Source organism: Suncus etruscus, chromosome 20 (genome assembly GCF_024139225.1).
Source record: "Suncus etruscus isolate mSunEtr1 chromosome 20, mSunEtr1.pri.cur, whole genome shotgun sequence".
Lineage (NCBI taxonomy): Eukaryota > Metazoa > Chordata > Mammalia > Eulipotyphla > Soricidae > Suncus > Suncus etruscus.
The window spans coordinates 27,865,945-27,893,371 of NC_064867.1; the positions used below are offsets into that span (position 1 = coordinate 27,865,945).

Genomic DNA, 27,427 nt, shown 5'->3' on the forward strand with positions numbered 1-27,427 from the left:
TGACCCTGGAGGTCAGGTGGACAGAAGGGACAGTGAGGGTCAGGCTGGAAACTGGGGGTCCATGGCTAGCTGCCAATCTAGCTCAATGCTGCAATGCCTGCTGAAGGATGCGCTCATCAGCCACCTCCTGCGGGAGGGTCACCACCAGGCCCTTGTTCTCCTGCATCGTCTGCTGGATAATCTCATAAGCCTTCTGGTTCCCCGACCAACAGCGCCGGGCCACCTGCAGTCAGGAGGGGAGATAGGGTGAGGGAGGTTCCTGAAAAGGTTCAGGTGTGGGATATACGCATCTATATATGCATGTACCATATACACACCACAATCATACAAAGACCATATATATTCTTCCATATATATCACATATATATCATACTTTTCACACACAATACACAGACACAACACATATATCACACACTTTCCATATGCACAGACCACATTTACACACATACTAAATACTTTACACGTTTCTCATACACATATCACTTTCCACACTCACACATATACTACACAATCCACATTGCATATATACTGCACACTTTCCATGCATATACATATCACATAATATACCACACACATTCCACCACAGATATATAACAGCCCTCTCACATCCATCCACATACAAACGTGCTGCATCTCAAAGCCTGCACCTGCACTTCATGGGCTCTGCTGAGAGGCTTGCTGTGTCTGCATCATCCCCCTGCATCCCTTCTGTAGGTTTCCCCTCTCTCTTGTCTTGATGTGGAGCTTAGGAGTTATCTTAGACCTCCTTCCAATCCTTCTAGAATCCTCATTGGCCCCTATGCAGCCTTGAAAATCTTGCTTCAGCACATTCCTCCCCAATGACCCAACAGCCAGAAGGGTGCCTTGGACTCACCATAGCAGCCCCCACCCCCACCTCCTTGCTGCCAACCCAATCCCCACACCCACATACCTTTATACCCACCTCTTTCCCTGCTCCCCTGTCTCCAGGTTGAAGACCTCCTGGCCTCAGGGGGCTCCCCACAGTTAGTCCCTCTCTCTCTGTGCTCACACTCTGAGTCCAGTGATCCTCAATCATCAAGCCAACAAAGTCTTCCATCACCCAAATCTAAGACTCCATTGGCCTCCCTCCCCATTTCATACATATCTGCCATTCAACCTGTTTCTGTAGCCTCCCGCTTCTCACCAATGGGAATGTGGTCCCAGAGAGTGGTATGTGCACACCCCACCATGCACACATGCCAAGCAGACCACAGATTGCAGACCACAGGTTGAGAAGGACGCTTGAACCTGCCCACCCCGAGTGGGTGGAGGGACCATCACGGGGTGCTCTTTCAGAGAGGGGTGAATGACTGCATGGCCCTCCTCCAGGCTGAACTGAAGGTTAAGGTGAAGAAGAAAGACACAAGGATAACTCTGGATCAGTTCTGAGGAGACCCCAGTAAGCAAAACAGGACAGGCCCCTGCCTGGGAGGGGTGCAGGACTCCTCCTGGAGTCCAGAGAAAGCCCTAGAGAGAAGAAGGGGACTCGAGGGTGGGGGAAGAACTTACTCCATTGGAGACATCCCAGCCAAGCATCATCCTGGCCCTCTGCTCAGCCTCCTGGGTCCCGTCCAGCACAAGGCCAAATCCCCCATTGATCACCTCGCCCCTGTAAGAAGTACATGCCCTCAGTTTACTTCCAGGTTATGACCTTTCACTGTGAAGCCTAGTAGAATGTGAATCAGAAGGGGCACTGGGCAGGGGAGGGGAAGTTACTTCTAGTGCTTTCAGTCCATACCACCCACCTCTGCCCTGGGTTTCACTCAGCTTATCTGACCCTCAGGGTCCGCCCAGTCCCTCCTTCTTAAGGGGGACATAACTGCTTTGGAGGTTGGGAAAGAGCAGGGTGCTATCTAAACAGGGACCCCTTCTTGAAATGCCCAAATTTGTTCTTTTCGAATCTCCTTGAATCTTCACAACCCCTTCTTTCTTCTTTAGGTGTCTTTGAGGTTCCTGGTTACTTGCTTAGAACTTGAGTTCATTTGCTATTTAGACTTCTTGTTTCTCTGTGTGTATTTGCATGTGCTTTATGTGTTCTTTATATGTTTGGGTATTTTTTTATAAATACTTTAAATATTTGTGAAGCATCGTTAGGTGATTCCTGAGGACTATATCAGAGAGTAGCTGTAGAAACTTAGAAGCCACATGCAGAACTCTCCAGAAATGAGGCCTTGGGAGCCGGGGCTACTGACTGGCTAGACCCAGGAAGGGAAAGTGCCTGGGAATCCACTTAAGCAAGATTATAAACAGAGGGCTCTACCTTGGGTGGTCCAAGTCCTTCTCAGCCCCTTCCTGCCCTCTGCTGTCCTGTGTACCATTAGGTATGGATGCAGGAGAAAACAGATGAGTCCCATGGCCAACTCTGTAGCATTGGGCAAGTCATACAACCTGAAAAGTCTCTCTCTCTCCTCTCCTCTCCCTCTCTCTCTCCTCTCCCCCTCCCTCTCTCTCCCCTCCCTCTCTCCCTTCCCTCTCTCTCCCATCCCTCTCTCTCCCCCTCCCTCTCTCTACTCCCCTCTCTCTCCCTTCCCTCTCTCACTCTCCCTCTCTCCCTCCCTTCCTCTCTCTCCCCTCCCTCCCTCTTTCTTCTCCCCTCCCTCTCTCTCCCTCTCCCCCTCTCTCCCCTCCCTTCCTCTCTCCCCTCCCTCCCTCTTTCTTCTCCCCTCCTTCTCTCTCTCCCCTCCCCCTCTCCCCCTCTCTCCCCCTCCCCTCCCCTCCCCCTCTCTCCCCCTCCCCCTCCCCCTCCCTTTCCGCTCTCCCCTTCCACTCCCCCTCTCTCCCCCTTCTCTCCCCCTCTCCACCTCTCTCTCCCCTCCCTCTCTCTCCCCTCCCACTCCCCCTCTCTCCCCCTCTCTCTCCCTCCCTCTCTCCCTCTCTCCCCCTTTCCCCTCTCTCCCCTCTCTCCCCTCTCTCCCCCCTCTCTTCCCCCTTTCTCTCCCCTCCCTCCCCCTCCCTCTCCCCTCCCTCTCCCCTCTCTCCCCTCCCTCTCCCCCTCTCCCCCTCTCTCCCCTCCCTCTCCCCCTCTCTCCCCCTCTCTCCCCCCTCTCTTCCCCCTCTCTCCTCTCCCTCCCCCTCCCTCTCCCCTCTCTCCCCTCCCTCTCCCCCTCCCCCCTCTCTCCCCCTCTCCCCCCTCTCTCCCCCCTCTTCCCCCTTTTTCTCTCCTCCCTCCCTCTCCCCCTCCCTCTCCCCTCTCTCCCCTCCCTCTCCCCTCTCCCCCTCTCTCCCCCTCTCTCCCTCTCTCTCCCCCTCTCTCCCCCCCTCTCCCCTCCTCCCTCTCCCTCTCCCCCCTCTCCCCCTCCCCCCTCCCCCTCTGCCCCTCTCCCTTTCCCCCTCTATCCCTCTCCCCCTCTCCCCCTCCCTCCCCTCTCCCCTCCTTCTCTCTCCCCCTCTCCCTCTCCCCCCTCTCCCTCTCCCCCTCTCCCCCTCCCTCTCTCCCTTTCCCCCTCTATCCCTCTCCCCTTCCCTCCCTCCCCTCTCCCCCTCCCCCTCTCCCTCCCTCTCCCTCTCCCTTCCTCTCTCTCTCTCTCTCTCTCTCTCTCTCTCACACACACACACACACACACACACACACATCTGCAGAAAACTGGGTCTTTGAGATGCCTGATTCCCAAGACACAGGAGCAAATCCTTCTTTGTCCTGTTTTCCTCCACTGCCTCGGTAGTAGAAAGGAAGCACTCTGGTCTTATTACTATCTACTGGACTCTAGAACCATCTGTCAGGCCTGCAGCTTGGAATTCCAGCCCTGAGGGGTAAAAAGCCCAGCCAGAATGCCCAAGGAAACTTGGGAGTTGAAGGAAATAGCTGGTTAGATCATGTTTGATATGGCTCAAACAGGTGAAGATCAAGGCAGAGAGGCCCCTGAGAGCAGTGCTCCTCTCTGGGGCCACAGCACCCTCTGCTGTCTGAAACTTCCAGGACTCTTGAGGGGCAAAGAACTTCCACCATTTAGGGACAAGAGCATTTGGGGTCTCTGTTCCCTCCTCAGCAAAGTACATCTTTGTCCCTTAAGGGAGGGAGTGGATTCAGAGAGTTTGTTGTTTTAGTATTTGGGCCATACTTGGTGGTGCTCAGAGCTTACTAAGGTCTCTGCACTCAAGGATCACTCTTGGCAGCGCTCGGGGGCCCATATGAGGTGCCAGGGATTGGGGGCTGCCATCTGCAAGAGTCTTAGCAGAGAGTATTATCTCTCTGTCCTTGGATTTTTGAGAGTTTAGCAAATGCTTCCCAGTGGATCTTATGAGGTGTTAAATATTCCTCATTCTGAGCAGCAGATGGAGCTGTACAATACATAATTAGATATTTGGTTGCCTTCCTTGTTCTTGGCCACAGAGTACCTAAAACTAAAACTCTTGGGATTTCCTAAATGATGAGGGCAACAAAAACGTCTTTGCTCAAGATAGGCAGCCTTGGCGTAAGGAGGAAGGAAGGAGGAGTATCTGGGGGAACCAAAAAGTAAGAACTTCCATCCCACTGCCCTCTTCTCTCTGGCAAGGGAACAGAGGCTGGAGATGGACTGATTGAATTGCTTGTGCTTATGTAATGAAGCCGCCATAACAACCTCCCTTCCACCCAATAAAAAAAGAGTGGGGGTTCGCAAAGCTTTAGAATTGTTTAGCCGGATGGCTCCCCCATGTTATTAGTTCCCACACTCAGTGCGGAGCAAACGAAAGTGCCTTTGTTCTGGTCCTTGCCCGTGTGTCTCATCACCGTGAATCTCATCACTTGGATTCCTATCCGTTCATATCCTTTAGTAAAATACCTGCTGTCCAAGGAATAAATCGGTTTCCTGAGTTCTATGGGTGGCACTTTTAAATCAATGGAGCCGGACAAATGGTGATGAGGGCCGCTGTACATAGAGAAGCCTTCAGGAGGCTGAAATGGAGGCATGTTTGTGGTTTCTGTTGTGCATTCCAGGTAGATAGAATTGTGGGACACACAGTCAGAGCCTAAGAATTGGCTGGTGGTGTGGAATTCTTTACCCCCAATGCCAACATTGTGGAAACATCTTTAGGATGAAACCTTGACTTTTCTGGGAGGAATTAGATCCTCCCCCCAAAAAAACCTCAATCAGTGTCTGCATGACATGGGCTAGAGTCCCCTGTGGACCCAGGGGAGCCTAGAACCAAGGTTTCCTACACTTTATCCATGGCATTCTGGATACCTGTTCTGAAAGGGAAGCACTTTCATGTGAAAGCAAGAAGAAACTGACATGTGTGTTTGCATTCACCACCAATGCTTGTGTCCTGCCAGCTGACCCTAAAAGGTATAATGACCCATGCAAGACAGCCCCTGCTTTAGGCACTCAAATGTTTAGCCTTCCAGTTCAAAGGCAGAGCCTGGTCTTGCAAAGCCAGCAGCAGAGAAAGCTCAGGGGTATATGGGGAAGGGAGCTTGAGGGGGGCCAAAGAAGCCTGGAAAGAATTCCCAAGATGCCATATGAACCTGAACTTGTGACACAGAGTTCTCCCAAACCCTCTTACCAGCCGACACCTCCACCATTGTGAAGAGACACCCAGGTGGCACCGCGAAAGGCATCTCCCACGAAGTTCTGCACAGCCATGTCTGTAGAAACAGAGGCCCCTAGCACTCACTTACTGGGCAAGGTGGCCCTCTTTTAGCTAGAGATGGGGTGGGGGAAACAGTGGCCCTCAGCAGCTGCCACTAGCAGAGAGTGCACTGCTTGGGTCTGAAAGACAGAGAACTAGGACAGGAGACTTGGGACAGGAGATAGCAACCATTAATTTTTGCAAAGTCAGGCAAACGGAGGAGAAATTGATGAATAACCATGTATCACCATCAGCTTTCCCTAGTACTCAATACTGCACAAAGGGTTTTAGAAGCAAAAGGAACAAAAGAATTAATTACTGGAAAGATAGTACAGTGGGTAGGGTGTTTGCCTTCACGCAAAATCAACCTGGGTTTGATCCCTGACATCTTATATGGCCCCCATACATCACTAGGTATTAATTCCTGAGTTCAGAGTAGAAGTCACTCCTGATCACTGCCAAGTGTGGTTCAAAAAAACAAAAACAAATAAAACAGATGTGGTGGCAGTTTGGGCTTAGCAATATACACAGCATCTCACTCCCACCCTCTAAAAACACAGAGTGGCAGGTAGGGATAGGGATGTTATTGAGATAGTTCAGTGGTTAAGGCTCTTGCCTTGCACACAGCTGACTCTGGTTCAATCTCTAACATGAAATGGTCCCCTGAGCATTATTGGCTGCAGCCTTAGAGGCCAGTTTGCTGAGAATCATAGGGAGGGTTCTTTACCAAAAATTCAGGGTTGGGGACTAGAGAAAGTTAGTTCTGAGTGCATACTTGCATGCAGTATCCCTGACATCACATGTTCTCCTAAGCACCACTAGGAGCAACAGAAATAGCCCCTGAACCCCTCTAGGTGTGGCTCAAAAAATAAGAGTGTTAGTGCGTACACCACACACATGCGTACATATACACACAACACCAGAATACATGTTCTCATGTATTCTGAGAGAGACCATATTATTCTGGACATAAAACAACTCTTCATACATTACAAGAACAGAAACAAGGTGAAGTTCTTAGACCATAATAAGATTGAACAGAAGTAAATAACAAAAAGGTAACGGAAAATTACCCCAAGTGTACAAATTAAAAGTTACTTTTAAATAACCTATAGTTGCAAGAAATAGCTCATGTGTGGGAAGAATCAACGTTATTTAAAATGACTAACCTACCTAACTTATTATAAAGATTCAGTACAATTCCCACCAAAATTCAAATAATATTCTTCAAGGATCTAAAAAAGTCAATAATAAAGTTTGTATGGAATCAGAAGAGCCCAGAAAGAGCCAAAGCCATAAAGAAAAATAAAAAATTGGGAGGTTTTTCAGTACCTACTTTGGAACTGTATTATAAAGCTAAAGTAATCAAAACTGTGTATTATTGAAATAAAAACAGGTGCTCTGATCAATGGGTCAGAATCAAAAACCCATATATACAGATAGATCATGTTTGATAAAGAGGTTAAGAACTTAAAATGGAGTGATGATAGTCTCTTCCATAAATGGATAACTACGAGTAGGAAATTAAAGCTGAATTCATATTTTATACCTTCTAAAAAAGTCAGTTCAAAGTGGGTCAAAGACCTTGAGATTTGACTGGAAACTGTAACATATAGGCAGAATGCTTCAAAATTTAGAACCCAAAGGCATCTTCTATGACATGATACCACTGACAAAGTCAACAAAAGTAAAATAGAAAAAATAAAAAAGAACTACATTGAATTAAATAGTTTCTTATGAAGAAAGAAACACAAACTAAAAATAGATAACTGAATGGGAAAAAAAATATTAGCAGTCAACAAATCAGATAAAGAAAGTGTTGGTATCCAGGATACATAAAGCACTCACAAAAATTAACAACAAAAACCATTCAAAAACCCTTTCAAACAATGAGGAGAGGAAATGAATAGACACTTCTCAGAGGAAGATTGGTAGATAGCTAATAGGCACCACGAGTAAGTGCTCACCATCATTTATCATGAAGAAATCTAAATCAATAGTGAGATATTTCACACCAGTGAGAATAGCACATGCCAAAATTAGTAAGAACAATCTGGGCAGGTGGAGATGTGGTGGGAAAGGAACTCTCACTGTTGGGAATGTTTGGTTCAATACCCGTGGAAAACTTTGGAGAGTTATAATTGAGCTGCTAGGTGGGGCCGGGAAGGTGGCGCTAGGTAAGGTGTCTGCCTTGCAAGGGCTAGCCAATTAAGGACCGAAGTTCTATCCCCTGGCGTCCCATATGGTCCCCCCAAGCCAGGGGCGATTTCTGAGCGCATAGCCAGGAGTAATCCCTGAGCGTCAAATGGGTGTAGCCTAAAAAAAAAAAAAAAAAAAAAAGAGCTGCTAGGTGAACCAGCAATTCCACTTTGGGGTATCTACCCCCAGGACTTAAAAACACTCATTTTAAAAGATGTATGTATGCAACACATTCATTGATGCACTTAGTATAATAGCTAAGATTTAGAATCAACATAGGTATGCAGTGACACATGAATGGATCATGAAGATATATATATATATATATATATATATATATATATATATATATGTGGGGGCCGAAGAGATAGCATGGAGGTTAGGTGTTTGCCTTTCATGCAGAAGGTCATTGGTTCAAATCCCGGCATCCCATATGGTCCCCCGTGCCTGCCAGGAGTGACTTCTGAGCATGGAGCCAAGAGTAACCCCTGAGCATTGCCGGGTGTGACCCACCAAAAAATAACCAAAAAAATATATATATAGGTATATCTATCTCTCTATCTATGTATATATCTGTGTGTATATGTATACACACAATAGAAAACTATGCAACTTCAAGAAAAAAAAATAAAGCGATTTTCTTCAACCTGGTTGGAGCCAAAAAATAATTGTTGAGTGAATTAAGCCAGAAAATAGATGAACCAAATGATTTTACTTATCTCTGGTATGCAGATTAACTAGAAAAGAAAAGGTAATGTAGTAAAGGAGAGAATGCTTAGATCACCCTTGACCCTTAGGCACAAAGCTTAGGGAGAAGAACGACTTAAAACTAAAGAAATCAAGGGGTAAAGAAGAAGATGGTATGAGTAGTAAATGGGGAAGAAAGGTTGGAACTTCAGTTATATTGGTGATGTGGGAGAACAGTATACCTATAGATCAAAAGCACAGACTCAACAACACTGAAAACCTGAGCTCTAAGTGGCAACCTCTTGTTGAACTTTGTTGAGTTCAACTTTTGTTGAATGTTCCTGTCAAGGTGGGAGGTAGGAAAGTTAATGGGGGCTGAAGTATGGGAACACTGATGGAGGGAAGTTGATATTGGTGGTGAGATTGGAGTTGAAATATTGTATGCCTAAAAACCCAGCTATCAATAATTTTGTAAATCACAGTTCTTTAACTAAAAATATTTTTAAGGGGATGGAGCAATTTGCCTTGCATCCAGTCAACATGGTTAGGGTGTTTGCTTTGCACGCAGTCGACCTAGATTCTATTCCCAACATCCCATATGGTCCATCCTCAGCATCTGATAGGTCCCCAAGCTTGCACAGAGCAAGGAGTAATCCCTGAGCACATATGGATGTGGCCTCCCCAAATTTATAGATATAACTGGAGGGAAATAATGTAATGTGCTAGGAATGCAATTTCTAGAGAAAACTCATAGCATTAAATGTTTCTATTAGAAAAGAAATCAGGGGCCGGGCGGTGGCGCTAGAGGTAAGGTGCCTGCCTTGCCTGCGCTAGCCTTGGATGGACCGCGGTTCGATCCCCCGGTGTCCCATATGGTCCCCCAAGCCAGGAGCAACTTCTGAGCGCATAGCCAGGAGTAACCCCTGAGTGTCACGGGTGTGGCCAAAAAAAAAAAAAAGAAAAGAAATCAGGACCAGGGCAATAGTCCAGTGGGTAGAGCACTTGATTACACATGTTCAATCCTGGCACCCTATAAAAAAAAAATCTGTCACTGCAGTTGCCACTTTACAAATTCAGAGAAAGAAAAACAAATTAAATCCCAAAAAAACTGGAGGAAGGAAAGATCAAAGAGTAAAAACAAAAAGATTTAGAAGCAGAAAAACAAGAGCCTAACCAATCAATTAAACTAAAATCTTCTTCTTGGAGAAGACAAGCAAAATGAGTAATTTTTTAGCCCAACTGGCCCAGGGAAAAGAAAGAAGATTCAAAAGACCAATATCAGGGATGATAGCCTGGCCCCAGATACTAAAAAGATAAGGGGGTTCTGCTTCAGCCTCACAAACTGAGAATCTAGAACAAATGAATGGATCCTATTAGAAAAGCATGGTGGTGGGGCCAAGGCAATACACAGAATGTAGGATACTTGCCTTGCATGCCAATAATGTTGCCCAACCCTACCATGACCAGAACTCAATCTCCAGGACCTCGTATGGTCCCCAAGCACTGCCAGGAGTGACACAGAGCCCAGAGTAAGCCCTGAGCATCATTGAGTGTGGCCCCAAAACCAAAACAAAAATATTTAAATAAGAAAAAAGAAAACTGTGTTGGTGAGATCTGGCTCAGGATGGAAGGAGCCTTTCCAGACTTTCATTCCCTCCACCTCACGGCTCTCAATACTCATATTGTTATGTCCACTTCCAGATGAGGTGTGGTGGTTCAGACCTCCCATACCTTGCTGAGGCTCGCTCACTTGCAAGGAACTGTCCCTGGATCCTGGGACAGCCCAAAGGTAAACCTCCTGTGCCTGGCTAGTCCTCCTGTGTCCCATCTCTCCCAAGCAGCCCCTTTCCACCACTTCATGACTGACCCAAATGAACCAAACCTCCTTCCAACCAACTCTAGATCCCATATGACAGGCTCTGCTGTCCCCACTATCTCAGTTGCATTTACCTGCACAGAAGGCTGAGCCATCGTAGATGTTGGAAGTCTCCCTGAAGGGGCTGTCCGTGCCACTTACGTCATGATGGTCTCGGCTCAGGACCACTGGAGCCTGTGGGATAGAAGGAATAAACTGACAGTACAGCCAGACTGGCATGGCAAAGGGCAAAGGTCAAGAGTCAAGTCACTAGCTGCCCTATCAATCTATCAATCTAATGTCTTAGAAGTCAGGCTTGAAGCAAGAGGAAGCAACACTTTCTGGGGCTTCACTGGAACACTCACAGATCCCACAGATCATCAATTGGCTCTGTGCAGGAGCCATGGTGACTGTGTCTCTTTACAGTCCCCTGTCCAGGGAGGTGGGAAGTTTCCATTTCATATACAGGGAAACAGGTCAGCAGCCTGCCCAGTGTTACCTGGGAAGGGAACAGGCAGAAAGGGGACCCTCTCCCAGCCCTGGGTCTCCTCCTACTGTATTAACTTCACCTATACTGCCTGCTTTTAGGTACTCTGACTCCTCCTGAAATTCTTTTGCACTCAACTTGACCTTCCTTCATAACACAGAAAGGACTATTTTCACCACCTCAAACAAAATTGCCACTCTCCTGCTCCCTGCCTGCACATTTTCCTCAGTGTTGGTCACTTTCTGGAATGTTCTCAGAACTGACACATACCTTTCCCTGTGTGTTGTAAATTTTCCTTCACTAGTGAGTGTAAGGCATGGTGGGTTCCTACCTTTCCTATTTCTTAGTTTTAGCTGCACAGAGGTGGTGCTCAGTTAGGGTTGTCAAAGGAATGAATGGAAGAACGAAATGCCCAGTTCTTGGCTTAACCAGTGTGATACAGGCTCCGAGGAAGTCCCCCCACGGCTGGGGAGAGTTCCTAATGGAGTTTGCTGAGGGGCTCCCTGTGTAAGGCTGGGGCCCCCAGGACCTAGCACAGAGATGGCCTTTGCACTTCTGTCTTGATTGCCTTTACCCATCATTGGGCTGACTCTGCTGGCACTTTTTTCATCACATAGAGTGGAAGACAGTTTCCCTACCCAAGCTCCATCCAGGTGGGCATGAAAAATGAAAGAGAGCAGGAAGAAGCAGGGGACATTTACCACATTTTAAAATATACAAGAGCAAGCAGGAAAAGTGGCCGTAAGAGGCTCTTTCTACCCTGAAACTCTGCTCTCACCAACACAGGGTTTTTTTTTTGTGGAGGGGGGGTCACAGCAGCACTCAGGGGTTACTCCTGGGTCTATGCTCAGAAATCACTCCTGGCAGGCTTGGGGGACAATATGTGATGCCAGGATTCGAACCACCATCATTCTTCATGCAAGGCAAACTATCTCTTCAGCCCCCAACACAGTTTTCTGACACAATTCTTTCAGCTCAGAGGAGGGGAAGCAGAAGCTCAGAAAGTATATCTGACTTGCCCCAGGTCACAAAGTGAGGGACAGGGTCAGAGGACAAGTCTCATCCCTTCTGGGCCCCTTATATGACACATGAAGAGTTGGGGACATCTCAACAGGGCCTGCAGCTTGTCACCTTGATCTTCCCACGGGTGATGGCTTGGTTGAAGGCCACAGCAATAGCCACGCGGCCCTTCTGGTCAGAATACAGGATCCGTGCCTGGGAACCCACCACCTGAGCAGAGAAGGGCCAGAAGGGATGACTCAGCATGTTGACATGCAACATGACAACAAGTGCTACCCAGCAGCCAGAGGGGCCCAAGAGGGACCCTGGTCTTGGAGGACCCCTGAGATGTGTGGTCACTCTGAAGTCTGATCTTTAGTTCAGCTCAGGCTTTGCCTGTCCACCAATTCTCCGGGTCCCCAGAATCTTTTTAAGACCCTTCAAGGCTGACACTAATTCTGTTCCACACAACACATGTTCCATACCCCTGCAACTGGGGCATCAGCCTTGTTGGACCCTAAAAACTCCAGGAAAGGAACAGAGACCCAGGAAGTTGGGGGCAGTCCCCTCTCAGCTCTGGGACCTCCCAGAACCCACTGGGAGCCTGGGCCATGGCTCTCTCACTGGCTACATGGCTGCTTCTTCCTTCAAGAATTTTAACCTCAACTCACAAGTCAGCTCCTTATTACCAGTCTTTCTGACCCACAAGCCGAAGCAGTACCCCACCATGTTTGCTTGCAGCACCCCAACAGAGATGCAGGTATGCTATAGGTTCCTGGGCTCTGTTTCTCTTTACACAGTGCCACCAGGCAGTCTCTGTGCTTGAATCACATGTGCTGCCACCAGAAACTAAGAGGCCTTCAGAGCCACCTTTTTTTTGTTCGTGGGGTGACCTGGTGAGGAATGGACCCCGGCCACTGCCCCAGAGGTCCAGGCCAACATTCAAAAAAGTCCCTGCATCTTGGTCCCACAGCCTGTGGAGGTGTCTCCTAGGAGGCTCATCAAGCTCCCCTGAAGTCTTACAGCCATACTTTTAGGGCTGATGCTGCTCCATACTAGGCTGTGCCCTTACCATCTGGTGCTTGGCCGCCTCCCTGATCCAGCGGATGTTGTCCATGTATTGCAACTTCACTGCTGGGTTCACTGCAGGGAGAAAGAGGTGTCACAGAAAACAGGAGCCACAGCTTCCTGTGTGTCTGTGGAGGTCCCACCTTCTTAAGGTCCCTCTAGAGGTGGGTCAGTAGCCCCCATACACTTCCCCCATGCCAGACAATCATGAATCCTGGAATCCATAAGTTCTGCTATCCAGTAGGTGGGTCAATGCAGGGAACACATACATGAGAACTGGGGAGGATGTCACTGAAGTGGTGGCATAAGGGACTAAAGGCCTCTCCTTAGGGGACGGGCTAATCTAGCTAAGTCTTATGTACAAAGGACCTTGGGGGGAGCAGTCCTAGGTAAAGAGGATATGGTGGGCCATAGCCATGCATGGGCAGAAAGTGCCTATTCCTGAGCCATAAGGAGTCACCACAGACTGGAGGGTGGGAGCTTGATGCTCTCAGCTGCTCCCACCAGCTTGTGGGTAGGATCATAGGGGCCAAGCAGGGGTTAACACCAACATCACAGAAATGTCAATAAAAACAGCTGGAGGCATAGGCTAGAGGATGGGAAGCTTTTCTCTCATGTAGCCGACACAGGTTCGATCACCAGTACCCCACAAGATTCCCTGAGCTCACCAGGTGTGATCCTTGACAACAGAGCCAGGAGTAAGCCCTGAGCACTGCTGAGTGTGGCCCCCCAAAACAAGCAACTTAAACTAAACTTGCTAATTCCCTGAAAGCAGTTGTCGAGAATGAAGGGGAGATTCCGCTTCCTAATATCTACCTGTGCTCTGGGTCTTAGTACCTCACCTTAGCTGCGTCTTTCTTCTGCATACATAGATGCTGCATACATAGTTGTATTTCTTCAGATACATAGATGCTACTCCACTATCTGCCTTACTCAAGCCTGGAGTGAGTGCTGGCCCCAAAGCCAGAGGCGGCCATAGCTGAAAGGCCACTCATTAGAGAGAGGTCTGGAGTTCACCATCATAAGTCATTGGGGCTCCCCTTCGCCCCACTAATGTCTCTGCCTACCATGTAGGGGCTCGATTGCCTTCAACCCAACTGCAACTTTGGACTTCTATATTCCTGACCCCACTGCCTCTCCAGCTGGGATGTGTAGCAAACAAATGCCCCAAATAGAGAACCTCCAGAATGAAGAGGACTTTGGAATTGGGGGCTAAAAGCTGCAGAGGGGGAATTTGAGAGCCACCATGCATGTGGTAGGTGCCACAACCAAGACTGTGGTCTGCGCGGCCAGACAAAGATAATCCAGACTAGGAGAAAGAGGGCCTTGAAAGGAGAAAGGCAGATGTTCATGGGGCCCCTCTGTGTCCCCAGTGTAGGCCAGCAAGCCACCCATCTGCCATGTTCTCACCTCCACCAGCAATGATCTCCTCCAGTACAGATGTAGCCAGCTGGTCCGTGAGCGCCAGGTCCTGTGGGTCCCCTGATGTGCACACCCAACGGAAAGGCCCAAAGCCCAAGGAGAAAATGTCCCTGCGGGGAGGTGGCCATCAATAGGGGACTAAAATTATGATGGCCAGCACAAGAGTAGGATCTGGGTACTCCCAATGTTCCTCGACCAATCCTTCGGGTCTCCACTGAATGTTACATTACCACTCTTCTCTGAGAGAGCCCCTGTCTGCTCCCCATCCCATCTCTGTGTTTCCTCACAGTATCTGAGGCCCCACACTTGCGTGTGGGTTCTGCATGGCCACCAGGCTTCTGTTTTTAACCCTGGTCACTGGGGCATCTCCACATCTCCCTCACAGCCTGGGGTCCAGCCTCTCCTACACAACCAGGGGATGCCCAAACTTCAGAGACAAAAGGTCTGGGCCTTCCCTCCCAGGGCAGCTCAGCACTCAGGGTCCCAACACCAGACCCCACCCCTCAGGGGGACCCTGCTGTTCCATTTGAGGTGGATAGACTGCGGTGACAGCATGGCCACTCTGCCCTGTCAGGACCTCACATGTGACCTCCAGGGTGGGCAAAGATGAGGCTTGCCTCACCCTCCTTGCCAGGGCCCCATCACTCACCCCATGATGTGCTGGACGTATGAGGGGTAGCGAAACTCTGTCTTATTGGCTCCTTTCTTTTCCACATCAGCGCCTGTAATCAGAGCCAACACCACACCGCATCATGCATCTCTCTCTGTCTCTTTCTCTCTCCCTCTCTTTCTCTCTCTGTCTATCTCTCTCTTTCTCCATCTCTCCTCTTTCTCTTCTTTTCCCTTTATCCTCTCCCCTTTTCCCCTCTTTTCTCTTTCTTTCCCCTCTCTCCTATTTCTCCATTTCTCATCTATTTTCTCCCCTCTCTTTCCCCTACTTCTTTCCTCTCTCTCTCTCTCTCTCTCTCTCTCTCTCTCTCTCTCTCTCTCTCTCTCTCTCTCTCTCTCTCTCTCTCTCAGACACACACACACACACACAACACACACTCTAACTACATTGACTATTCACTGTATGTAAAGCCATATGCACTAATGAACCCCAGACATTGTCAGAGGTTACTCCTAAGCACAGAGCCAGGAAGATCCCCTGAGTACTGCTAGGTGTGGCCTTAAACTCATCCCCAAAATAACAATGAGATTCATTCCTGTGCCTTTCCTCCCCTCGGTGGTGGATATACGGACCAGGAGTGGCTCCTTTAGTGTCTGTGGTCCCACACGCTTGATTGGAGTGTGCCCAAAGGCAGGGCCATGGGGTCAGGGGTGCTATTTGGCAATATGGGCTGTGTTGGGGACTTCCTTGGAGGTGTCAGATCTGTAAGGCAGGTAGCACTTCCCCGCTGAGCTTTCCCTTGGCACTCCTCACCTACTCTTCCATTCTCAAAGCAAATGGAGAAACCAAGGCCCAAATCACTGATGGGGGGGGGTTCCATGAATCCTGATGGCTCTGCTGTGTCACCCCATTCAACCCCCTCAATACCCCTTGTACTCTCACCTGCTCTCTGGGCCTCCAAGAGGAATGCATTGCCATAGTCCCAGAAGAAGAAGTTCTCCTGGGCCAGTCTGTTGATGGCGGCCACCTGCCTCCTCAGGCTGCAATAGAGTCCTGTGTCTTGTCAGCTCTGCTGACTCCTTCCCCCTCTCCCTCAGAAACCCTGTTCTCCAAGGTCCCAACCACCAGCTCCAGCAGCTCCTTACCCCATGCACAGTTCCCACCCACTCAAGCACCTCCTCCAATCCTCTTTCTTCTTCAAGCATTTATTGACAAGTTTCGTGATCAATAAGACTGGGCTCTGGGAAGCACATAGTCTTACTCAGTTCCAAGGCCTGTGCTGATATGCTACATGAGCCAATGTCCCTCATCTGGAATCATTTCCCCTTCCATCAGCATCACTCAGCACTGCCATATGCCGGGAGTTGCAAATATCCCTCCCCATCTTGTTCCCCAACATTGCCATGAGGCACATGCACCCAGGATTCTGTCTGGGTCTTGTGCAAGGCCACAAACTGCTCCTGGCGAAGCAGATGTAGAGGGCATTGTCCTGTCTGCAAGCTCTGACAGCCATGCCAACCCCTGTTCTCCATGCCTGTGTCACCTTTCCTGTACCAGGCCCTTGAACGCCACAGGGTCAGAGGCCATGAGGCTCTGAGCCTCAGAGAAGCCTAGCTGCACAGGGTAGTAGCCACCATTGAACGGGTTGTGGCAGGACGTCTGGTCTGATCCCAGGTCCACTAGAAGCTCCCCTGTGGTCTCCAGTTCCTGGACCAGGCGCTCCCTAAAGAAACACAGTGGTTAGAGCTGGCTGGGATACATAAGGGGCTCAGTTTGGGGCTGGCCATTCCAGGACCGCATACCCCCCCCCACTGTCCCTTTGTTGGTCTTGCCCCCCTCAGCTGTCCCATTGCTACCCCTCTGGAAAACTCTTCCTGGGTGCCTGATGAGCCAGATAAGACCTGGGCTGTGAGTGCTGAGGGCAGAACCTCCTCAAAGGAGGCCAGCATTCACACCGTGTTGGAGGAAAAGCCGGAGGAGGTGAAGGGGTTCTCAAGGTACTAGCCTCACCCCACTTACCAAAGATCCACCACATTGCCATGATACCCAAGGCTGAGCACCTCCTTTTTCTTCCTGGCAACCCTAAAGGGACACAGAGCAGCACAGATGGTTGTCAAACCTATATCAGTCACAATCCACAAACATAGTGGGCCCAGGAGGCCACCAAAAACATGTGCACCAATGGGTCCATGACACAGGGACCTAGAAGGCCAGCTCATTGGGACACAGAGCCAGGGTGACCCCTGGACAGGAGCATGGACCTAACCAACTTTCCAAGGCATCACTCCATGAGAGCCAGTGATGCTCTGACTTAGCAGGAATCTTTCTAGAACTGGCTCATGGTGACTTGAGTATTGTGGAAGTTATGAAGATGACCCCAGATACAAAGGACAAAAAATACAAGAAAGCAAGGTTGAGAAGCAGATTTTTAAACATGGAAGCCTTTATAAAGATGATAAGAGGCAACGAGAATGGCAGGAGACAGGGTGGAGTGGCTGCTACAGAAGAAATGCATAGAGACCCCAACTGGTGCCTGCAAGCTCTTCCCTCTACCCTGTGCCCTGAAAACCTCATACAACTTATCTAAGAACAGGAGAGGATATGTGAGTCCCACACAAGTGTCTGCCTGCTGGGAAGGGCAACTGATCCTCTATGAGACCCCAGATTTCCCATTTGCATCCTCACAGTCCTGGAAGCAGGCAGACTACAGGTCATTAGTGAGGATTCATTCTGGCTCATCTGTGAGTGTGTGTGTGTGTGTGTGTGTGTGTGTGTGTGTGTGTGTGTGTGTGTGTGTGAGTTGGGTTGTTGTGTGGCTATATGTGTGTGTGAATTATGTGTGATTGTAAGTGAATATATGTGAGTGTATATACGTGCCTATACATATGCAAATGTGTGTTCTTGTGTTACTGTGTGGGTGTAAAGTGTTTAGAAAGCACACAGGCTACACTGGGACAGGAGCCAGCCCCCCCCCTTCAATTCACACTGTGGGTGTTGACTTCCTATGAAATTAAGGGAGCACCCACTTTAGAATGGATAAAAGATAAGAAAGTCTACATGAATCCAATAGGTTGGGCCTAATTGCTTCTCAAATATGTGTGTCTTCAATATTTTCTGGGTTTGAGGATGCGTCTCCTCAGTGGTGCTTAGAGGCTACCAGGGCCACCTCTGGTGGTGCTGGGGGGCATATGGTGTGGAGGTCAAATTCAGGGCCTCATGAATACCAGGCATGTACTCCAGCCCTTTGAGATGCCCCCCTGCCCCTACTGTAGTTTTTATTGTGCCCTTGGGAAGCTATGGGTCTCTGCCCTGGCAATCCCTAGTGGTGCCCTCTGTGATCCAGCTTCAGGCTGTGAATATCCACATGGCATAACTCAGCTTCAAACTGCTGCCCTGCTGTCCTCCCATCTCACAGATGGTACCTGAGTCTCTCAATGCAACGGTCCAGGCTGTCAGTCACTTCCATCAGCCAGCCCTGCTGGTGTCGTTTTAGGAGGGCAGCTTTATCCACCTGTAGTGAGACCCAGGAACATCCTGTTAGCCACTCAACAATCACTTATGGAGTTCATACACACAAAACCAAAACATTCACCACAGGAACCATGTTCCTGGATTCAGTTCCATGAGATTAAATACATACATTTTTGGGGTGGGGAGGCCACACCCAGCATTGCTCAGAGCTTATTCCTGGTTCTGTGTTTAGAGTTCATTTTTAGAGGGACTTAGGAAACTACATGCAGTGCTGGTAATTGAACCTGAGTCTGCTGCATTCAAAACCAGCACCTTATCTGCTGTGCTATCTCTCTAGCTTCTAAAAGCCCATACAGTCTCCCTAGTTCCACATATACCTACATTGTACTGTCACGACTGCTATCTGTCCCATAATACATATGTGTGTGTAGGCTGGGGGTGGGGGCAGTGCTGGGACTAAACCCAGACCTCATGCATACGGTGCATGTGCCTTGCCGATGAGCCACTTCCCTTCCCCTGCCCCTATAAAGCTTATAAATCAAGAATCCCTCTTAAATAGGATCCCTCTCCCTCTCCACTTCACTTGTCAGACCCTGGCAACTACATTTCTACGGTGGGTCTCTAATTTGATGGCTCCAGGGTCCGCTAAGTGGAATATCATGGTGGCATTGGTCCTTCAGATACGTGCTGGCTTCACTGAGCTGCATCCTGTTGTGTAACATCCTTCCTTTGGATGGAAATTTGGTATTGTGAATGATACTGCGGTGAGGATGGGTGTAGAAACAACTCTTCAAACCTCACTTTCCACCCTCAGAGGGGCCTTGTCTGTGCCCCAAAGTGCAGGTATTTGTAGAATCATATGTCACATGCTGGATAGTATTGTAGAACTCTTTTCCTTCTTTCCACAGCACTGACATCTCCACCAACACTGGGGATTTCAACTCTTAGGGTTTCTCTCTCCCCCTACCCTGACCTAATAAACCATCTGCATGCAACATGCCTCAGGGCTGCAGGACTTTTGACCCTTTCTGGCTTCCTGGTTCACTCAGCCTCAGGAGGTGAACCTCAGCCCTGCTAATCCCCTCTCTCCTTCCCATGCTGTGAGCTAAAATAAGATAATCTTCCACTGGAAAACAAACACATCCATTTGATCCAACACTAGTTCAGTGCAGGACAGGGGTCGGGGAAGGGTTTTGGAGACATTAGGATCACTATAGTGGTTGCATTCCCCCCCTCTCCATTCTCTCTGCCTTGTCTGTGGATCAAATAGCTGGAGCTGGAGCAGCTCTTTTGTTTCCATGAGGGGTCCCAAGAGAATTTTGAGACATTGGTCTTGATTGTTAAGGTTGTTGAACGAGCATTCACAATGTGGCTATGGAAGATACAAGTAAACAAACACCTAAGATGGGGAAACATCACACAGGTCATCCAACCCCCCAAAAATGGAAAGGCAGGAAGTCTCAATTGTACATCTGGGTCCATAGCAACATCATTCACCAGATGGACCCTCTGGTCGATGGACAGATAAGTCAAAGCACAGACAAGCTCTCTCCAAGATCCCTGCATCCCAGCTCTGTTTTGGCAAAGAGGATGTGTCAACACCAGAAAGTTAGGGAGGGCACTCAGGGGGCAAGGGACAGAGGGTAGGAAAAAATTCACCCTGGGAACCCTCGGCTTTAGAGATGATAGTGAGGGAAGGCAATGGACAATCCAACATGCTTACCTCTGCGATCACACCGATGCACCCCACGATCACTGCAGCTTTGGCCTGAGCTCCACTCATTCCACCCAGTCCAGAAGTGACAAAGACCTTCCCCGCCAGGTCCTGGGCGCCCAGGTAGCGACGCCCGGCATTCAGCACAGTAAGCTGCAGGGGAGGAGGCAGGCACTCACAGTCTACTCCTGGGGTAGCTGTCACCGGTCCCTGGGGCCAGCGTGGCCCTGTGTCTCACCACAGTGCCGTGGACGATCCCTTGGGGTCCAATGTAGCAGTAGCTGCCCGCTGTCATCTGGCCGTACCTGACCACAGAGAAGGCAAGAGAGTGTGGGGTGAGGAAGAAAGGTTTCTCCCTGCCACCTCTGGGCGTCCACCTCCCAGGAATTATCCCACAATGCATTTGTACATAGCCTTTATGACAGAACAGTGTGGAAAAGGTTCCAGTCCCTCAATTCTGGGTCTCCTCACCTCACAGGCCATTTCCAATGGATTTATTCTCATAGGAATTGTAGTTATCCTTTAGGGATCACTTTTGGCATCCTCAGGGGACCATGTGAGATGTCGAGGATCTAACCCTGGTCAAGCATGTACAAAGCATAATCCTTGCCCACTGTTCTATTTCTCTGGTTTTATCTTTGATAAATATATTTTTTAAATATTCTGGGGATATGTCAAGTGATAGAGCATAGGCCTTTCACTGGATTCCATTCCTGATACTGCATGGCCCTCAAGCACTTCTGGGTTTAGCCATACTGGCATACAGAAATGCCAGGTGTTGCCCCACAAGAAATTATACTAACTCTCCAGTGCCTATTTACCTTTTTAAATTGAATCATTCATTTTAAAATTTGAGAAAAAAGGCCAGAACAGTAGTACTGCAAGTAGGGCACTTGCTTTGCATGTAATTGACCCAGGTTCGATCCCCAGCACCCTATATGGTAACCTGACCACTGCCAGAAGTGATCCCTGAGTGCAGAGGCAGGAATAACCCCTGAGCACTATCAGGTATGGTCCCAAAACAAAAACAAACAAACAAATTGGGGAAAGTCACCATTAAATTGTGCCATACTGGCTCATATGTGCATGATGTAATATACTGATAAAACTATTAGGAAACATAGAAACATGGAATAAATTGTATGACAATGGTTTTATAATGTCTGTATGAATGTGGTTTTTTAAAGGTCTGATGAGAGCTGGGTATATGTCTCAAGTGGTCAAGCTCATGTCTGGCATATTTGATGTCCTGAGTTTGCAATCCAGCAGCACCAGATATGTCCTGAGTACCACTAAGCATATGTGTGTGTATGTACAGAAACTCTTGCTTGTTTATTAATAAAACACAGCCAGATCACAGAGTCCCATAATAAATAAATAAATGGAAAGGGCCACTTACATTGTGACCCCCAAGGCAAACAGTTTCTCATACTCAGCCCTGGAGGAATAGTTGGGAATGACCTGGAAGAGAGGGCAGGGACCTGGGCATGGGGCAGTACAGAGCCTGGGAAATGAGACATATAGACTCTGGGCTATCCTGCTGCCTGTGGGCTGCCACCGCACCCCAGGACCCACCATCCCATTGGTGATGACCAGGCGGGGAGAAGTAGGGTTGCTGGGGAATAGGCCCAGTGGGTGTCCACTGTACATGACCAGCGTCTGCTCCTCAGTCATCTGTGACAGGTAGGCCATGGTCAGCCAGAACTGTAGAGAGCACAGCAAGGAGAGTATGAGAGGAGAAATGTCTGCACAGTCCAGGGATGGCCCCCAATTCCTTAGAGACCTGGTAATTCCCACAAGGCAACTTCATAGTAGTGATGGCCTGTTGACATTCCTAAGTGGTTGTCTCAAACACAGGGGGGCAGCAAGGGGAGCAGGGAGAGAAGCCCCTGAGGTAACCTGATTCTGTGTACCTGAGCCCAGTTGCTAAACACCTGTCCATTTCCTCCATAGGTCACGAGCTCCTGGGGAAACTGCAAGAGATATGAAGGTGTCTGAGTTGGAGGCCCCAGGAGGGGCAAGACTCCATCCTGTAGGGCTGAGGATGATATTCCTAGAAGACCAAGGGGTGCATTCTGCTGAAAGGGAAACTTGAAAGGGTGAATTCCAGAGCTAGGGTTTAGCCTGGGGTGAGGATAAGTCAATACAGGGCCTGAGGGTGGGGTCTCTGGGACCACGTCTCAAGTTTCTATTCTCCTGTGTTCATATTCGGGGGTTGAGAAAAATCTCTCTGATGCCAGCTGTGGTTGAACTCCAGGAATTTGTCATCCTCAAGTGTAAAGTTTAGGAACTGTACTTTCTCAAGTGGTGGTTATCCCAGACTGTCTGGGATAGGCATCTGTGGCCAGTAGGTGGTCAATAGGTAACTATCCCATATAAACCTCATGGTTCCCTGTATAAATCATTGCCCCTCCAATTCAAGGTTGAGTGGAGAAGACATTGCAAGAACATCTCAATGGTTTCCAAATTGCTTACATGATATTTTCCTAGATAAATAAAATCAAGCATGGAAGTCTGTTTCTTTGTGCTTAGGGATTATTTCTGGCTCTGAGCTCCATCCGGGATCACACCTGGGAACCAATACAGATTGGTAGCCTGTAAGACAAGTGCCCTACCTACCCTGCTTTGTACTTTTCCATGAGGTCACACATGTTCTTGGCATCAACACTAATGTGCTAGACCCTAGTTTCTAAAACTAGGAGTTCCAGGAGAAACTTATAGAATAGGTGGTAATCTTTTGTTGTTGGTCTATCCAACTTCCTGCAAATCTAGTGTTATTTCTAGCCAAGAATTTAAAAGGAATTCTTGGTGTGTCTCATGCTATTCCAGCTGGGCTGTGAGCAAACCATGCTTATTTTCTCCAGCCTTACCTGTGCCACAGCTGGGTCTAGGTTGTTCATGATCATGTGCATGATGGCCGCAGCAGCCTTCGTCCGGCAGGGGTACTGATGAATTGGGTAGGCCCTGCAAGGGAGACCAGTATTAAAGCATGGGATGGGGGAAACCAACTTCCTTCTTTCTAAACCAAGGCCCACTTGAGGCTCACTCCCAGCATCTGGCAACACAGGGTTGGTTGACAAGGCATGGCTTTCCCATGGAAGGTGCGGGGTGGGGTGTAAGAAGACACTCAATGATGAACCCAAAACAAAGGCATCCCCATCTTCCTCTTTTATTTTTAAATCTATCCCTTTTATCTGTAAAAGCCTACTAAGATCACTACCCTCCCCAACCTAGTTGAACTTGTATTGGGAGAATAAAGAAAAGTCAGTTTGGCTTGGTGTGCTCAGAGATACCATGAGGCAAATAGCCACTGACTCCATCACTCTCTCCTGACTAGCTTGGTTTATTAATTCTTAGCAGCTACCCTGCATCTTCAGATCTATCTGCCTGGGGTTAGAAATACCATGCGGGATGGTGGTAGTGAATTTTACAGCATGGAATTTATTTTACACAGGGGGAATTCACCACCAGCCCCTTCAACCCAGACCAGCTCCCACCAAGCAGGTGCCAACTGGGAGAAAATCAGCTGTGACATCGCTTTCCAGAAACTTCTATCCTGTGCAGCATTTATGCATCTCTTTTTTTCTTCATGCTCTCTGAGTTCCTGGACACCTATTCAAGTTCAGATTCCTCCCTTTTGATGGTAAAAGGACATTCCCTGGAAGAATCCAGTCAGGGCTTCTGGAACGGTACAGAATAATGGCGACAAGTGTGGTTTCCGGTGAGAAACACAGCAGCACTTGGCAACTAGTAGGAACTCACTGTCCATCCCGGCCCACCCAAGAACTGAAGGATCTGAAGGTTGTGAGTCTGGGGGATTCTCAACCATGTGTCTTTTCCCCCCAATTTCATGGACGAGCCCAAAAATGACCACACAGCCCCCAGCAGTGTCCTATGCAAAGATGCACCCACCTCATTTCAATGGTGGGGGAGAAACGGTACATGTAGATATGTCCGTACTGTCGCAGCTCCTGAGCAAACTCGGGGGCCAGCTGCTTCTGGACACTCGGGGGGAAGTAGCGCAGGGCATTCCTCAGTGCCAACTGGGTGTGCACAGATGTAGGGGAGAAGGAAAGGGGTGATGAGCAGTTGAGAGGATGAGGCAGCAGGCCCAGCATCCCAAGGCGCCATGATGGCTGATCCTCCATTCCCAGCAGAATTTGCTTCTGCCACACTCAGAACCATGTAGTAGCACTCAGAGGCGTTTTGTTCTCACTCCAGCCTCCTGTGATGCCACCTCTTGCAGAAAGCCTCCCTGATCCCTACCCCCTTCCATGTAGGCAGACCTCTAGTTCTCTCTTCTTGCTGGCTAGGAGTTAGGCTGTTTGACCCCAAGCTTGACCCCAAGAGAGGCTTACCCTGAGGTCTGGGGCTAGTGGAAATGGCAGATTCATGAGGAAGAGTAATATCTATTCCAAGAAGTACAGTAAGATACAGATACAGTGAAAAAACACAGCACCTGGTTTGAGTATAGAGAAATGCCCTTCACCAACTTAGGTGGAGCCAGGGGCCAGTGCCAGTGCTGTGCTGAAATCGAATATCACGATGAGGGGGGGCCCAGCCATAGGATAGGAAGCCAAAGGAGGGGCCAGAGTGATAGCACAGCAGTAGGACATTTGCCTTGCATGCAGACTACCCAGGATAGACCTGGATTCGGTCCCCAGCATCTCATATAATCTCCTGAGCCTGCCAGGAGTGACGTTTGAGCTCAGAGCCAGGAGTAAACCCCTGAGCACTGCCGGGTGTGGCCCAAAAATAAAAAAAGAAAAAGAAATCAAAGAGGAACCTTCTAAGGGCTGATCATTAACCCAGGAGAAGAGATTCTGAGTCCACAAAAAGAGGAGATAGCTGAAGGGGGCAGGGACATGCTTGATGGATTGTGAAGCCCTTTATCTGACTATTCTCCCTAAGTACAACTTTTGGGAATTAGAGTAGTACACCCATCCATTCAACCATCCACCCATCACTCATCCATCAATTCATGGCACCTTACCTCTAGCACCACTGCTCCAGCCCTGATTACTTAATGATTTTGAAAGCAAGGTGAGAGTATATAAGTGCACACACACACACACACACACACACACACACACCCTTTATTACCCAGCCACTCCTAGTCTAGCTGCCATTTCTCTTTTCTCATACATGCCAGTCCCTCTCCTGAATTGCACCAGCAGCTAAGAGGGATCGCTGCAGGTCTAGACCTGATGTCCATGTTCTTCCAGTGACACTGGCTCTTTTTGTGGGTGTTTTGAGATTTGAGACTTGATACTCTCTCATGTATGAGATGAGGGAGGCCTGGTTAACTTCTGGGATTTTGTGTGTATTATGGCAGAGCACAGTTGAGGCGCTGGGTGCAGTGAAGGAGTTTAAACCCTGTCAGTTTCCAGAGCAAATTCCAACATGTTTCAGCCCTATCTGAAGGCTGTAGAAATCCAGTTTGCCCTGAGAGAATAAGGATGTGTGCTGAAAACATGAAGTAGACTCCGGCAATTTCTTGAAGCCTGAACACAGTACAAAACCCTCTTTGCTAGACTATTACTATTACTAGTCTCCATGCCAATGGTCTTGCATAGGATTTGTTTTTTTTAGGGAGGTCGGTGTGATAGTACCTGGGAGACATTGCAATACTGGGCGCCAAACCCTGACATTCCAAATGCAAAGCATGTATTCAGCTCATAGTATTATCTCTCTTGACCCAAGATTTCCTTTTTATAATACTGAAGTTTTCTTTACTCCCCAAATCCATTAATTTAACTGAGTCATGTATTTTTGTCTGTTTTATGGGCCACACTAGTGGTGCTCAGGGGTTACTCCTGGCTCTATGCTCAGAAATTAATCCTGGCAGGCTCAGGGGACGGTATAGGATGCCGAGGATTGAACCCAGGTCAGCCTTGTGCAAGGCAAAAGCTTTACTATCATTATAGCCACCCCCCCCACACTTTTTAAGGGGTAGGATGTTCATGACATAGTCAGTGGTGCTCAGGGCTTACTGTTGGTTCTATGCCCAGGGATCTCTCCTGGCAATGCTGGGAATTGAACCCAGGTTGGCCCTGTGCAAGATAAGCACCTTATAGCCTCTGTACGATTGCTCCAGCCCAAGATGAGTCGTGGCTTCATGCCAGCGAATCTATTAAAAGCTTCCCCCTTTCTCCTTTTGAGGAAAGATGTGAGTAGACGCTTAGCTGAACTTGGTCTGCAGCTGACCCGGCTGTGTCGGTGCCAGTTCCACAGGAAAGCTGCCGATGCCTGCTCCAGTGTAGCCCCTCTGACAGAGGCCTGGGCAGGCGAGGAAGTCACTGGTGGGTGGGGTAGGCTCGAGGGCTGCCTTGGGGACTATCTGAACTGTATTCCTCAAACTTGGTCACCCAGGATCCATCACCCAGGAACTCAGTGGTCACAGCCACAGCCTGGCCCTCCAGGTTGCTACTGCTACTTCTCCCCTCCCCACCTTGGGCTAATTCTAGAAACTTCACTCCCCAGGCCACATTACTGAGAAGCAGGTCACTTCTCACTCAGTGTCCAGGTACTTTTGGAGTCAAAAGTCAGGGGCGGTGACATTTCTGCTTTGACCTTGGGGCAAGAAGGAAGGGGAACCAAGTGCCCTGCCCTCCAACCCCACCCCATCTTTGCCCCGTCCCCTTTCTCCTCCCACCACCTCCCTTCCCACTGGCCCCAACCTCCCTACACACCCCTCCACCTCTCTGAGCTTCTGGGTGCCTGCTCCCATGGGTGCCTGTGTTTGTGCCCTGCTGGAAAGTTCTGAGTCCAGAGAACAGAAGGAGAAACCTCAGGCTTCTCTGTATCTGTTGTGTCTCATGCCCTTCATCCCTACATACTATGCTACATACTACATACTACCTACATCCCTACATACATTCCACTATAGTTCCAGTTCAAAGTCTTCCCCTGTCTTTGCCTTCCAGGCAGATAACTCAGTGCCCCTCTGTTGCAGCTGGGTTCTCATCTCTAATGGGGACTGTAATTCTGTACCCTAAGATAGCCTTCTAATTGATTAGAAGGCGAGTGATGGGGTGTGATACACACAGGGTGCTGCCCCATGGGAAGATAGAAGGTTGGGTGGAGGAACTGCAGAGAGAAGTGGGGAACCCCCTACCGCCACCCCTAACTCCCATCCCACAGGCACTAGGGAATCCCCACAGTAGCCCAGCTTCTTACCTTTTCCTCAACAGGGCTGAGGCCAGGGGTCCTGACAGGGGCATGGGGCACCCCAGCCCAGCGACCCCTATTCTCTGGCAGAGGTTGCAGGGGCAGGCCGGAGCACAGGGCCTGGAGGCTGGCCATGGCAGCTGAGAGGAAGGCTGGTGAGGAAATGTGAGGGCAATC

General features: G+C 49.0%; 1 protein-coding gene across 1 annotated transcript; it reads right to left on the reverse strand.

The window, feature by feature from the left end:
* UROC1 (urocanate hydratase 1) lies at positions 1–27,427 on the reverse strand. The gene is made up of 20 exons (XM_049766508.1): positions 27,260–27,427; positions 23,993–24,123; positions 22,951–23,044; positions 21,994–22,053; positions 21,656–21,784; positions 21,480–21,541; positions 20,319–20,385; positions 20,090–20,233; positions 18,318–18,406; positions 16,915–16,977; positions 16,439–16,618; positions 15,838–15,935; positions 14,935–15,007; positions 14,274–14,395; positions 12,868–12,938; positions 11,928–12,026; positions 10,405–10,504; positions 5,503–5,584; positions 1,531–1,630; positions 1–223 (listed from the first exon to the last, which is right to left on the reverse strand). Exons 1-20 carry the CDS (start codon positions 27,383–27,385, stop codon positions 83–85), a joined length of 2,031 nt encoding a protein of 676 aa, XP_049622465.1. The 5' UTR covers positions 27,386–27,427; the 3' UTR covers positions 1–82.

Excerpts from the sequence above, each read along its gene's own strand:
- UROC1 (XM_049766508.1), bottom strand. The coding sequence starts at position 27,385 with ATGGCCAGCCTCCAGGCCCTGTGCTCCGGCCTGCCCCTGCAACCTCTG. Across the intron at positions 21,785-21,993 it reads TGTTTAGCAACTGGGCTCAG|TTCTGGCTGACCATGGCCTA; the intron begins GTACACAGAATC and ends TGCTCTCTACAG. Across the intron at positions 224-1,530 it reads GCTGGGATGTCTCCAATGGA|GTGGCCCGGCGCTGTTGGTC; the intron begins GTAAGTTCTTCC and ends TCCTGACTGCAG.